We start from the raw sequence: 15,474 nt of genomic DNA, 5'->3' as shown, positions 1-15,474 counted from the left end.
ATCATAATCCGTTGCGTAGTTTTAAAGATTGAAGCATACGCAGACAGCGAAAGCGACTTTCTCTTATACTATGTAGTGTCTAGCTTTCCGCCCGCCCTTCGCCTACGTTGTATAAAACCTAATAAATAATTAACTAAAACCACATCTAATACTTTCCTTAAGAACCACGCTATCCTTTGGTAAAACATAATTAATATAGGTGCAGTAGTTTTAGAGTTTATTGCAAACAGGCAGACGCCAGACGGTAACCTACCTATAGGTACCTATATGCGGTAGATTTTAGGGTGCTTTTAAGATTTTTAAGCTTTTTTATCTTCAGAATTTTTGAAGTGAAACTTTTTTATCGGGGTTGGACAAAAATTTAGTGTAACATTTTTGCGTTACGCCCATAGAGTTACGCCGTACGCGTGACATTTTTAAGGTCATAAAGAAGTTTCACTTCTTACGTGTGTACTCTAGTACACGCATACCTTTTTTTTGTACTATATTAAAGAACTACAGGCAACGAAGACGTAAACCTTACAGGTATCAAAGTACATAATCTATAATATCTAAACACACAGAGAGTTTTAGAACGTATTTTATGACAATGAACGTATTTTGTATCATGTTTGTAGTTTTTCATATTACAATGCATATTTTGAAATGTGTCATCATGATACGTGGAATGGAACGTCAAGGTTGCATTTGAACATCATTTGAATTTTGAACTACCGCGTTCCTATAATTATTATGAAATGGTATCTATCTTTTATAGCATAGTACATATTTGTGTAGGTACTACAAATAAATAATTTTGTTTTATTTTCCTTTTTACATCTGAGTTTAATCTTTGAATGAATTTCGTTTTTATACCTTGGGAAAGGACTGTCCCTGTATGTGTATAGTTTTAAATACCTACATAAAAAAACGGCAGCAATAATGGATTATTATGGTTCAATTTATTTTGCTTAAGCATTCCAAAGAAATGTGTAAATATACAAGCAATTTTGTTACTAAAGAGCAAAAGTCCTTTGGATAGGAAGTTGAAAGCTTAACTTTTAATGTAAATAAAGCCAAAAATTAACAATCCCTGATAAAATATTATATTGTTAATACAGCACAAATTAACGAGTATTCCCATTTACAATTCATAGAAACAATTATACAAAAAATGCCATCACATAGCATTAGTACCAGCTGTCTGCCCTTGACACACTGAGTTCCGATTTTTGGAGTTCAATCGATTGACGGAATAAGGACTAATGTGTTCAAAATTGATATGTTTATACGTTTAAAAATTTGGTTTTATTTAATGTCTATTATATAATAGAAAATATGTTTTAAACTGGTTTATTAACTCGTTTAAATTGGATGGATTGAAAGGAATGAGCGGTAGTTAAGTATAGAAGAAAAAAGTTCTTTATTACGTCTTCACTTATTGTTATACATTCTTTAAGTTATAACTTATAAGTATTGTCTATAATTTAATGTACTGTATCATTTTTTTGGGAATAAATGTCTTTCTATTTCTATTTTATCTATAGATATAATAAAACTGTGCCAAATTTTATACAGCCATTTGATGAGCTGTTTAGGCTTGATTGACGCGAATTCCCGATGTTTTTCATAGCCAGAATCCCTACGAAGGATATCATATTATAGAATACAATTGCTAAAATATGATTAATTGACGACCCTACAATCTAGATATCCTGTGAACTTTCAATGTGCAAAAGATATTTCGTTTTGAACGGAGAAAAACCAAGATTATAATAATTTAGCTAAATCATTTCTAGATACAACATTATGAAACCCTTCTTACCTTATCCGAATATTCAGCGACATCCCTCATAGAGCGAGGGTACCCCGACACGAGGTACGTCTTGGCCGTGGGCGCCATTTTCATTTCCAACATGAGAACCTCTGTTACCGTCTTGCTGGACAGCGTGCCGAAGTCTTGCATATCTAGTTTTAAAGAGATGATGAAATAGTCATTTTATATGAGGTAAAATATAATAAAAAAGTCTTTCTTATAAGAAAGGCTTTTTTATTATGGATAATCATAGAAGAGTTGATGGTTCATACGAAAAATGAACAATAATTTTTTTTTTTATAAAATATTGGTAAAAATGCTGTCACAATTACTTATATATTTTTCATCAATAAAAACTACCCAACAAACCCAGAACAAACATAATTTCCTACTTAACAAAAGCTGGACGGTAAAACCGTACAACTATTATTAGCTGGGCAATTTGAGCCAATCATTTCCCCTTATAAATTGACTTACATAAGCAATATTCACGCATTTTCCTGACCCTTAGCTCAGAGGTCAACGATTTCCTTACCCTAATCGCTTTACAAGTCATAAGTCCCCACGAATAGAAGAATAATAATATCAATAGAGCAATCGATATTATTTCTCGAAATACAACAATACTAGAACACGTGATTCATAAAGCACCTTGGCTTACACTTGGCCGCTCCCACGGTACCTTAGAATATCTATTTACAATTAGAACTTCGTATGGTGTCAGGGACATAAGGACTTTCGACTGAAACTTATGGCGAAACAATTGGAGTATTCCAGAAGTTTCCTTTTTCAGACAACTACAAGAAATAGTGACTTTGGTTCAGGATGCTTTACTGCCTACTTAGGGATTACTTTAGCATATTTAAATTGTGCAAAAGAAAAGAAACAGTATGATCTTGAAGTAGAATTCCTTTTTGCTTAACAGCTTTTTCGACTTGGTCTGAATCTTATGAACCCTCTTTCTGTTTTCAGCATGTAGTTGCGCATCCTTCATTAATTAAATATTATGTATGCGATACGTTATTATACAGCTGCTATTTTCCATACATACTTAATATTATAAATGCCAGGTTGTCTACTACACCACTGTGTTTAATGTTTTTTCCGTAGGACGGAAAATTTAATGACAATTTGTGTAAAAAGAATTGTAGATCGGAATTAAACTGTTTAAAAAACCTACCCCTAACAAGGCCCGATGGTCAAGGACCGAGGTGCAATAAATAATGACGCAATTATGATTTTACAGTGGTAATAACTGTAATAAGGATCTTAATTAAAGTAGTAATAGAGTGTTTAAGAATTCGATTGAAACTTGTAAGTAGTATAGCAATATAGTATAGCAATAAATCCGCAAACTAGGAAAATGTTCGTCCCAGGTTTAAATACACTTACAAAAAATATTTACGTTTTTTTTGCCATAAAAAATGCTATAGCATTAGCTTATCGCTTACATTCAAAGTAATTTCTAATTACGATCAAATGAAACCAATAATAATTGTTAAATAGAAAAAATCTCACCATTCCCAATAGCATACTGCTGCAGCAGATCAGTCATGTTGATGTGCACCAACCCGCGGCGCTCCTGCATGAAATTGTCGCAATGTGTCACCTTGCCGCTGCCCGGACCTCCTAAAACAATGTGATACTAGGGAATTTCTACCCGCATTTATGTAATGTGTATGTGTATACTGTATAGGGTAAGTGGTTGTGGCTTTGCTTTCGGACAAATGAATAATCTAACTACATCAGGATTATTTATTGGAATATCCTCTTGCTATTGATATTGGTGTACCGTGTACTTTTGTTATCCGAGAAAAATTAATAGAGCCTATGTTACTTCCTTATTAGTGAAAAAAATATTATAATCGGTCCAATTTCGAGCAAACAACATATTTCGTCTTTATAATATTAGTGTAGGTAGGTATTAGGTATCTCGATAAAATGATAGCATAATATTTACTTACCTATATAATCAGATCAACTCGTTCATAAAGAAATTTGTGTACTTTAATATGTATAAAGATTTAGAAACCACCTTTGCAAGTCGATTAAGTATAAGTAAAAAAAATATTTCTTTTTTTTAAGTTTAAAAAAAATATTAATTTTTATTTTTTTAACCTTGGGGGCAAAAGCACTACTCTACAATACATATTATTCAGATTCAGATCAATATTTCACACATACGATGAAACGACGCGGACGACACCAAACTTATTTTTGTATAGGTATATTTAACGAACATTTTCTTAACTAAATACGTATTTATTTTTACTATAAATTATATATAATATTTTTACTATAAATTGTAATAATTAATAATTGTTATATAAAAGCCCAAGGTCCCTATCTAGGTACTTTACTATTGAACAGTTAAGTATTATTTAACGATACCGAAGTTATAAATACTTTTCACATCACATAATATAAGGCTATTCTGTAAGTTCTGGCTTTCCCTCAAACCTACAAATTACAATGTTTACGCGATGATTGAAAAAGAAAAAAATATATAAGTAGTTACCTAAATTTTAATGCTCTAAGCTACATAAGCTCTATATTATCACGCGGTAAAAATTAAGTAGGTACTTAGTATTGTGTCATTGTAAGTAGAGGTAAAATTAATTTAAAAATTGGTTATAATGTTAAAAAATCCTTTACCTATGATCAAAATATAGTGGGTTTTAATAATACTATGTGCTTTTTAAAATAAAGGAAAACAAAGACTGCAATTTTAAATTAACAAGACTTGTTCTAGGAACTTTAAATTCGTCATAGTAGGTACTTGCAAAAATCAATATTTATCATCAGTTCGAAAAACAGTTTCCAGAAGAAAAAGAAATGAATGCCTATTAGAAAAAAAAAAAATAAAAATTGATAATTTCGGCGAAATGACTCTACTCTTGATAGAATGTTCTGTATTCTTTTAATTCTTTAAAAAATTTTTATGCCATATAACTAAAAAAGACGATGCTAATTGAATTTTCCTCTTAAAAAATTATCCTTTCTTAGCATTTTATTATTTAAAAATAGAGAAGTCCATTACCCAATACAAATATAACCGGCACATTGGGTGGCTCGAACTTGACATGGCTGGTGTTCTGCATGGGGAACCCCGCTCCCGTGGGGGACGACGGCCAGGTGCTCTCGCGGCGGCTGCGCTCGCCCGTCTCCAAGTCTTCATTGTTTTGTTCTAAAGGAAATAATAATAAAATATTTGCGTCTCTATGTGTTTGTTGTTCTGTTCAATATACAGGAAATAAAATAAATGTAAATGTAACTAATGCCCAAGCAGGCCTGGCAAATGCTGCTTAATATATATCTGTCTTATTCATTTTAGAGACATAACTTAAGTTTTTGACTTCATAATTTTGTTGCGTCTCCATTTCTTTTTGTTCTTATATATATTTTCGTCGCTGTATTTGTTTTTTTTTTGGTATTGTGGAGTTATAATAAAATAGCAATTCTGTAATCAATTTTATTAGAACATTAATAAAAACAGTAGGTAGGTAAAAGGCTAACTAGTTAAGTTAAGTAAGTAGTAGTGATTTAGCGGATCTCCTCTGTACTTTTACAGTAATTCCAATTCTAGATAAGCTAACATAATAAACAATTTACCAATAATAAAAACTAAAAATTTAATTCTCCCTATTTCCCATGAAAATAAATAATAATCATTTGTTATAACTACCGAACTACGCACCTATAGGTGGTTGAAATGAAAATCTATCGGAAATAATTGTTGTCAGAAACGTAGTAGGTTTAAAATAGCCTCTAAGTGTGGTCATTAGACATCACGTAAATATATCTTTACAAGCTTGTGGAACGAACGTGTATTCTTTGCCCATAGGTAGCAGTTACAGGGAAATCAGGAAAAACGCTATAGGTTCATTGCCAGGCATTGAACCTGTAACCTAATGATACCTTCTGAACTTTAATGTATTCGAAGCTAGCCTAGCAAGTAGCCTGTAATAAAAAAAAATATTTGTCTTATTGTTTTATACACCTTATAACTTAAAAGGGGGCTTTATGGTTTTATTTTTTTTTAGTATCTGTATTTTTCAACTTTTTACTTTGGCGCCCAAGGTGTCGCAACTCACCGGTGTCTAAACAGATGCCCATATTCCATGAAGAAGAAAATGTGTGTTTGTCGTTCAATCACGAACTCAACAGTCTATATCCTTATCTATTTTGTTGGCACTTGATAAAAACATGTCAAAAACAGTCTGATGTGTGGTCACACGTCGTATTTAATTGTTCATCGATTGAAGGGCGCGACCTTGTAACGAGCATCAACTGAATGAAATAAAAATTTATGTGATAAAATTAAAAATGTAATTAACTCATTTCGTCGAATTAACTCTTCAATTTCAAAATTATTCGAAAATTGTGTCTTCGAGAGAGCATTTCTGCCAGTAGTTTGGAGCGGTCCTGCATCGCGGAGCTGTCCGCTCTATTTGAACTCCCGCGCGCGACTGACCAAACGCGTTCTTTTCCAAACTCGACGTGTTAGCATGCTATCGCTGTCCTTCGCACCGTAATTGAAAGGGATAGATGACACATTGAATAATTAACGGTACACCCCTGAATGAATCAGCCGCGTGTACAATTTAACGAAATGCAAGCCACATGCAGGGGTGGTTGTAATTTATTTGCTCAAGAACTTAACTCGTTAGGCAATTAGGGTCATGTCGGTAAATTTTAAAGAGCCCTAGAGGCCGTCTTGTGTAATAATTTATTCAAACTTACGACTGTAATTGATACGTTTAGAGAACAAAGTTCCACCTGTAATGACACATTTGATGGTACAATTATATCGAAATTCTTAGTGGGTCACCTGAATAATATGTTTAAACAGGACTTTTAGTAAATTATAAAGTAGACAGTTATTGATGTTCCAATTTAATAAAGAATAAAGAAATACTTAATAATACATTTAAAACATCTACTCGCGGGCACCTACCCTCATCTGAAATCAGGAAAAGGTCGTATAGGTATCAAGACTTTTTAGTAACTTCATAAATACAAAACAAAGAAATAGATAGAGCTGTCATTTTATTAATATAAATTTGCGCTAACAACTAGTGCGAGCAGATTTCGGCTAATATTATCAAATAATAAGAACAATAACATTATTACATCTAACAGTTATCAACAATGTCTTTATTAGTGAATTAATAGTTGTCTAAATATGTCAAAAAATTAAACAATATGATTATAAAAATAAAATTAACGGGATTAAACACAATTTAGATTCATTCGCACTTGATCCACTTTCGATATCTTATTTCATTCAAATTTTGATCTACCCTCACTTTAAAATAAATAAAAAAAAATCTCAACAAATACAATTCTGCAAAGTAGTTCACGTACATGTGGAAATTATACTTTTCTATCGTATTTTACCTTAACGAGTCCATTTTAAACAATATACACAGAATGAACATGGAAAAGTACCTATGGAAGACTAACGATCTCATATTATGTGAATCAAGAAAGAACATCTCTATAAAGATTGAACACAGAGTTTTCGAGAAATAGATATTTAAAATTAGATTTAAAATTTACTTTTTATAAACATGATTATTTAATTTTTTATGAACATTGTTTGGTGTGAAAGAATACAAATATTCTCTGAGTACAATATTATGACTTATGAGACGCGAGCGCAATGCTGTCACAATAGTGGTTTTTCTGCAAAATATAAGTAAGGTATAGGTACTTTACTCATATCTGATACTATCGCACTCGATATAAGTAGAAAGCCTAATAGTCTACAAATGTAAGATACAGTGGTTAAATAAACATTAGGTACTGTAGAATATGCATGAAAAAATATAAGTTCTACACTGTAAAAAGAATCATCTGTACGTAAAACTAATAATTTTACAAAAAAGAGGGTAGTGTAAACATAAATAAACATTTATTTTTCCAGTTTTATTATGGTGCATGTACACATTCGCGTTCGACATTCGCCTCGTCTCTCAACGAAATATTCGTATACGAACGTCGTCACTAACCATTCCTCACATATTCGTGGAAGTACAGTAAGCAGGTGCTTATCCGTAAAAACGCTCTTAAACACAATTAAAAGCAGATTTTAAAGGCGAATAGCGTGCACACTGTTTACATTAGGAATGTTCGTTAAGATTCGCCTCGACGAATGTGTTAATGCACCATTACATTATTGTATGTTGTGCTTATTCAGCAATGATTGCATTATTCTCTTATTAAAATACATTTTATTATTTGATGCGCAATTTGTATAAATTATTAAGTATTAATCAGTTCTTTAAAGAAACGAATCTTCAATGGCGGCGCTTATCATTCCCTCTCGCTCACACACGGCCGTATGGTATGCAAAAAAAAATGGAAAAATAAAATTACTAAAATGTATTTGATTTTCCCTATAATAGTTTTTATCATAAATTTACAATGACAATTATGCATTTGCGAAAGTAAATAATGTTTTATTGGAATTTGACAAAATATGTTCTTTGGGAAAAGTTGTTCAGTTTTATGGGCATATTACAAGTATTATGGGGATTTTATTACATTCTGTATACGTAAATATGATAATTCATATAAATACATAAATACAATAACAAAAAAGTTTGCCAACAAACAATTTGAAATAATTAATAAAATAATTATCAATTTACGTTATTTTTATTTTCTTTTTCGTTGATCCTACCATCTGTCAAAGTCAGCTTTGGCCGCCATTGAAGATTCGTTTCTTTATTGAACTGACTAATATTAGCATTTATTTCATTATTATAATTTTATTTGTTATGCAATAAAAAATGTTCAAAATCATATTAATAATATCATAAGTTATAAAATAACAATTACCGAGTGCAATTAACTAATTTAATCTAACAATTAATTTATTTTTAATAATTTAAGTACGAACAGGTCATTAAACTGTATACATATACAAACTAGAACACTACAAAATGTAATAATAATAACAAGGTTAGTTTTCATTGGCCCATATTTCCTTCTGGTGTATGGGACCGAAACATCTGTTTGAATAGATTAAAGTAAGTGATAAGTTTTTTCTATAGATAATTAAGAATTTATTTGTTTATATAATTTCATTTTTATTCGCCGAAATTAATATTATATCAACAAATAAATTCATTTCTAAGTAAAGTGGAGTTTGGTTGTTTGTTGCTACCAAGGAATATTCAACATAAAGTGAATTTTTCAAGATGTGTGTATGTCTATTAACACTTGCTTTATATTAATATTTTTTTTATAAAGAATAATATCAAAAGTAACATAGTTAATGGTTATGAAAAAAAATTACATTTTCCTAAAATCTATTTTTATTTCAAACTATGCATATGTCCAAGAAAAATAAATTAGGCCGTCATTATTAACTTGAAAAATTCAATTTATTGCTCTTGTAAGGGATTTATTAATTGTGCACATGTAGTTGTATATAGTCGATAATTAACAATAACTCTTAATATTAAAATAATTCAATTTCGCTACTTATAAATACGAATACAAACTAATGGAATGATATTTTCTATCAAATATGATAGAGACTAGTGTATAAAATACAACTAATTATTATAAATAAAAAGGACGTATAATATCATACACAGAAAAGTATAGAAAAAGATAATAAATTATTGAACGACATTGGATATTTCATTTCATAAAATGGCGCCAAAAACAAGTCAGCAGGCGCCATCTTGAATTTTACATGTTCTTAAATTGATTATTTTTTTAACACAAAATGGGGCAATGATTTTCAATAGAATATCGACACCATATTCAAAAATTTTCAGGCAAAAAAAAAATGATATTGTTTTCAATGGTTGGTGTGGCATTACATATTATCTGAACTTCCAAGAATTATCATCTTAATCACAATGTTCAAATTTTTAATTCATTCTTCAACAAATATATAGATGTAAAACAAAATAATAAATATGTACTAATAATATAGAGCCCTCCCAGTTAAACCATTGATTTACAAAGCAAATGCATGATTTGTAAAAACTTCAGTATTTTAATGATTGTTAGTTATTAAAAATATTAATATTAAAAATGTAAAAGAAGATTCACATATTAAATTACACCATCACAATCTACATTCAAGAACGTAATGTAATAAATATAGTAAATTATAAGCCTGCCATTGAGATAAAGACATTAAACAGATAAGGATTGCGTTATCAACAATTTTAGAGGATATCTCATAACGTAATACACATTTTTAATAAAATCAAACCTCTGTTAAATTTTCTTTGTAAAAGGTATTTATAAATTTTTAGTCATTGATAACAAATGGTTATCATATTATGGTCGCAAATATAAGAAAAAAAAACACATTTAAAAAGAATTAGTGAAACTAATGTCATAAATAAAATTACTCTAGATAAATATAGCTTCCACAATCTATCAAGTCAAAGATCAACCATAGACAACACAGACTCACATCACTTCGGCCGCACCTTTTCGTAAAAATATATCTGTGGTACACTGTTCATTTCCTTGAAAAGCACTTTCCGCTTCACGAACTTGAAGTGTTCGTACGCAAATTCGTACAATTCGTTTTCCATTTTCCAAATGTCAGATTTTCGTATTTTGTCTATGGTCTCTTGCGTCGGTTCGATTTTCGAACTGGTCTGACGTAAATGTGATTTGTTACTGCTCAAATAGTGCTCTGTGGCGCCTTTGAAAAAGCGCGGCAAAACCGCTTCGAGAACAGAAATGAAATCCAGCATTTCTTCCGTGACACCTACTAGCAAGTAGTGGTTGATGAGATTGTGTTTTGCTTGGTTTAGTGCCCATTTGTTACCTGGTATCCTGTAATTGAGAAAAATTAAAGTATTTATAATATTATAAATGATTCTAGTTCTCTCAAGTTTAGAAATTCTAAGAGCGTATACGCACTATGCGGGTAGCCGCATTGCGGGTAGCCGTCCGGCTGACCGCAAGCACAATTATGTACGTAATATTCATTTCTATGCGCACTGCGATGCGGCTACCGCAGACCGCACAGTGCGCATAGAAATGAATATTACGTACATAATTGTGCTTGCGGTCAGCCGGACGGCTACCCGCAATGCGGCTACCCGCATAGTGCGTATACGCTCTAAGGGGTAAGAGATAAATCCTACAATCTGCAATTAAATATATTTTTACCATGTGCATAATTTACTAGCGAAAGTAAAAGATTTTTCTGTAGCATTAAAAGACAGCAGTTCATTTCTCTATCACACACAGTAACATAACTACAAGAAATCAAGGAGTAGATAAGAGTTTGAATAAATATCATGATTGTCTATGATTTTCAGTCATTCTATTAATCCATAGATAACAGACAAATTCAGTGTTTTTTTTTTTTTACTAACCAGCATTCAGCAGCATGACCACAGAAGAAAGGCACCTGCAGCCACATGTTACTGGGGTCACAGTCCGGCTGGCCCTTCTCTACACACTCGTCAAATGTCTGCAAAATGTTAATCAATGTTTTAGTATCAATTTTATGTTGGTAAAACTTCAAAAAAATTATTATATTTAAAATCTATACTATAAAAACAAAGTATGTTGTTCTTTCTTTCTTTCTTTCTTTCTAAAAACAAAGAATGAATGAAGCATAGCATGTTTGGTACAACTAGTTGGTAAATGTTAACAATATGTAATGACTATTCAAAAGGGCTTCTAGAACAAGTCTAATTGAAAAAATAAATGTTTTGAGTTAACAAAATGACCATGTAAAGGATTAATTTGTGGTCATATTCAGTTAGTATTTTAAATAGTTAATTCAGTGAGAATATTTTATAAATTTAAATAACAAAATGGCTAATATTTATACCATTTTATCCCCATGTTTCTTCCTCACAAGATGTGGTCTAAAATTGTCTCCATGTCGTAGGAAATAGTAATAAGAGACAAGCCGGTCCAGCGGCTTCCTTATTAGGTTTATAAATATAGGTTTTGAGCTTGTGCCTAGCCTGTGGAATAACATGAATAAATCAATATGAAAATTTCTTGAACTAGCTGCGCTCCGCAGTTTCACCCGCGTGGCTCCTGTTGGTCTTAGCGTGATGATATATAGCCTAAAGCCTTCCTCAATAAATGGGCTATCTAACACCGAAATAATTTTTCAAATGGGCCCAGTAGTTCCTGAGATTAATAGCGCGTTCAAACTCATCAGCTTTATAATATTAGTAAAGATTCAATTCACGCTATAATCGGACATTGAAAAAAAATATTGAAAGGAAGATGACGAATAAAAGCATTTATAATATTTAATAATTTAAGTATGTAACTAGTAACTTATAGAGATAAAATTCAAAACAATAAATTAAAGACTATTCAAAATATTTGAATTATATTTTGATGTCATTTAAATATATATATTTTTATTGTATAAAAATGTAAATGAATCTAATTTGGACATTCAAACAATAGTATAGTTCATGACCTGTTTATATTGAAATTGTGACTCACCTATCAAAATTAAGAAATGCCATATGCCCATGATACAAAGCAGGTTTAATTTCCCGCCACTTTGTTACATTTTGAGCAAATTTATATTGATTACTGAGCGACATGACGTGCATGTTCGCCGTTATGTTGATATGTAGTACTTTAAAATGATTCTTCTTGCACAAATCATATGCTACACCCACAAAACTCGTGGATCCCGTCTTCGGGACCCTATTGTATATAACCACCAAGTCGTCGTCATCATTATCGATCACCTTCGGGAAAAACTGACGAGATTCCGAATGCGCTTGAACTAATTTATATTCTGAAAACATTATGAGTGCATTTTAATGAGATTTCTATGATGCATTCACTCAAGAGACGTATCTTACATACCTAGCCTGCGATAATTGTCCTCGATACGAGTTACTTCGGATTGGAAATATAAAACCACAATAACAATAACACATAGCGAGGAAAATAGCCATAACTTGTGGATGTTCAACATAATATTATCGCAAACGAAAAGCGCGCTAGACTAAAACACATTGAGCACTGACATAATTAAAATATGGGTTCATTATAAATATAAACATTAGTTTCCCACTACTCGCGACACCCACACAACAAAAATCATGCCGTTTGCTTTGATCAACATCAACACAACATCGTTTGGAAATTGGAATGCGACTGTCGCCAATCGCCATATTTCAAATGTCAAGTGCGTCAAAGTCATTATGACAGTATAGTTTCGTTTCACGTAAATTAGGGATATTGCATGAACATAGTTAAATTAATTTCATTCCCAATTTCTTCTAAGTTGTGTTCTAAGTCCATTCTCTCAGGCTTTTCAAATGTTGATTTATATACATTATAAATTATAATAATTGATAATGTTATAATATATTTGAAAACAAAAAACTAAATTCCATTCAGGCTATCTTGCAAGTCAAAGCCTACATCTGCAAAACGATGCAGATGGTATTAAGAAAAAAAATACTGCTTTGCGAATTGTGAAAAGCCGAGGTGAAAAGCAATCGCGCCGCGGATGGCGCCATAAAGTTTAGTTCGGTTAATTTGAATATACATTGCGTAAATACTAAGTAACTAGTATTATTTCATTATAACTTTATAAGATTAAGTAAACTTACAATTAATATGCGTGCATTACAATGTTAGGTAATAAAATGTTTTATGTACTTATCAAATAACTATTGGGTTTTAGGATACTTTTTAGTTTTCTTTTCATTTCACTTTTTAGCAGAAGGCATGCAGTAGGTAAGTAATTTTTGCACGCCTCATAAGCGAAGCGTTGAGGTGGGTACCTACTACTGTCACTTCGCGCAAAACATCTGATTTTTCAAACTTAAAATGTCTTTATGTATCATACATTGCACTTGTAAGATAATACATACACACACATATTAAGAAAAAACACTATTTTTAACGTTCATGATATTTTTGATGTCATTTTTGTTATTTAAACTAGTTAAAAAACAGTTTAAAAAAGTTCTGTCTTGGACGTCCGTGTGTCTGTATGTGCGGATCCTTTTTCTTGTTAACACGATAGCGACCGAAATACTTTACTAATCGAGTCTTTTTTTTTCTCTTACGCTTGAGTATGCTCAGGAATAGAACCCTTTCATTTTTCAGGGTCTGATTCGATGTGGTTTAATTGTTATTAAATAAACAAAAATAATAATTAATAAATATTTATTAAAAAAAAATATGAGGCGTGCACTTTTGGATTTTCCAAATTATTCGTTATTTATATTCATTTAGCATCTTACAAAGTAACTAACTATATAAGAAAAATATAAATGATGTTTTGAATTCACAATCCGTAACCAAAATATAAAAAATAAAAAGGTAATATAAGTATACCAACTACCAAAATTCCCATATTTTGGGCGTGTATTTTACTATTTTTGGGCAATAAATCTTTCTTTTAAAATGGAAATGTGCATCCGCAATTCATTTAATGTTTATTAAGACAGAACCGCAATACATGTTTATGATTTACGTCCGGCTGCAACAATCGTAAATTGGATTGCACGTGCATAAGCTAAAGTGAAACTTTTTCACCAATATGAAAGTAAATTGTTTTTTGATAGGTAAGTACCTGAATATTTTTATACAAATTAGTAAGAAATGGTTTTAAGAAGTTGCTATTTTCCAGCAAGCATCAACGTTCATAATGACCGTCAGAACAATGATAACAATGAATGATAACTACAATTTTAGTTTTACAAGTTTTCAGCAAAGATCGCTCTTATGATAACAAAATATTTCGATTATCAACCATTAAACTGTGAGTTTAACTTGAAATTATTTAATTTTTTTACTATTTTTAATCTACATCTACAAACGATAATATTTCTGTAACCATCAATATAATATTATAATTAGTAAGATATTTTAAATAATTTGGAAAATCCAAAAGTGCACGCCTCATAATTTTTTTTTAATAAATATTTATTAATTATTATTTTTGTTTATTTAATAACAATTAAACCACATCGAATCAGACCCTGAAAAATGAAAGGGTTCTATTCCTGAGCATACTCAAGCGTAAGAGAAAAAAAAAGACTCGATTAGTAAAGTATTTCGGTCGCTATCGTGTTAACAAGAAAAAGGATCCGCACATACAGACACACGGACGTCCAAGACAGAACTTTTTTAAACTGTTTTTTAACTAGTTTAAATAACAAAAATGACATCAAAAATATCATGAACATTAAAAATAGTGTTTTTTCTTAATATGTGTGTGTATGTATTATCTTACAAGTGCAATGTATGATACATAAAGACATTTTAAGTTTGAAAAATCAGATGTTTTGCGCGAAGTGACAGTAGTACCCACCTCAACGCTTCGCTTATGAGGCGTGCAATACTGCAGTACCACGTGTAAGTTGCACCATCCCTCTTGGAATATGACAAGGGTTAGGATTAAAATAGACCATTCACTCTTCTCCAAAGGAAATTAGACGTGACATTGAATTTAGAAGGTATTTTACGAACATTTTGTAGATTTAGACCGGACTCTCAGTGGAGTTTCGTTTGCAAAAATCGCGGACCTAAATCTGACTTCTGATATATATTGTATAGATCCCAGACATCCTATAGACAGATGTTGCCAACCAGTTTTGTGGTCCCCCTGCCCGCACCCCGGTAATAAAATATGGCATACGAAGAAAAAAATAAAAATTTCCAAAACATGCCGTGTGGGG

At 31.2% G+C, this 15,474-nt stretch overlaps 2 protein-coding genes across 2 annotated transcripts in view; both read right to left on the bottom strand.

The window, feature by feature from the left end:
- Positions 1–8,066, bottom strand: part of LOC149490832 (adenylate kinase isoenzyme 5) — a 35,623-nt gene extending 27,557 nt beyond the window's left edge. Inside the window, exons 1-4 of the mRNA XM_089709217.1 lie at positions 5,890–8,066; positions 4,836–4,982; positions 3,314–3,424; positions 1,805–1,947 (exon numbers count right to left, since the gene is read on the bottom strand). Of these exons, the coding sequence (XP_089565343.1) occupies positions 1,805–1,947; positions 3,314–3,424; positions 4,836–4,982; positions 5,890–5,911 (423 nt within the window). The 5' untranslated portion in view covers positions 5,912–8,066. The remainder of the gene's footprint in view (positions 1–1,804; positions 1,948–3,313; positions 3,425–4,835; positions 4,983–5,889) is intronic.
- Positions 8,067–9,164: 1,098 nt separating this feature from the next.
- On the bottom strand, positions 9,165–12,934 carry Hs2st (Heparan sulfate 2-O-sulfotransferase). The gene is made up of 5 exons (XM_089709111.1): positions 12,641–12,934; positions 12,266–12,569; positions 11,628–11,766; positions 11,164–11,261; positions 9,165–10,615 (listed from the first exon to the last, which is right to left on the bottom strand). The coding sequence occupies exons 1-5, from the start codon at positions 12,750–12,752 to the stop codon at positions 10,246–10,248; spliced, it is 1,023 nt and encodes a 340-aa protein (XP_089565237.1). The 5' UTR covers positions 12,753–12,934; the 3' UTR covers positions 9,165–10,245.
- Positions 12,935–15,474: the final 2,540 nt, after the last annotated feature.

The sequence above is a fragment of the Colias philodice genome, chromosome 2, assembly GCF_061535455.1.
Source record: "Colias philodice isolate Cphi_HAF_F1 chromosome 2, ilColPhil1 Martin Lab GWU primary, whole genome shotgun sequence".
NCBI lineage: Eukaryota > Metazoa > Arthropoda > Insecta > Lepidoptera > Pieridae > Colias > Colias philodice.
Note: the sequence above shows the minus strand (reverse complement) of the source record. Positions and strands in the feature narration are given on the sequence as shown.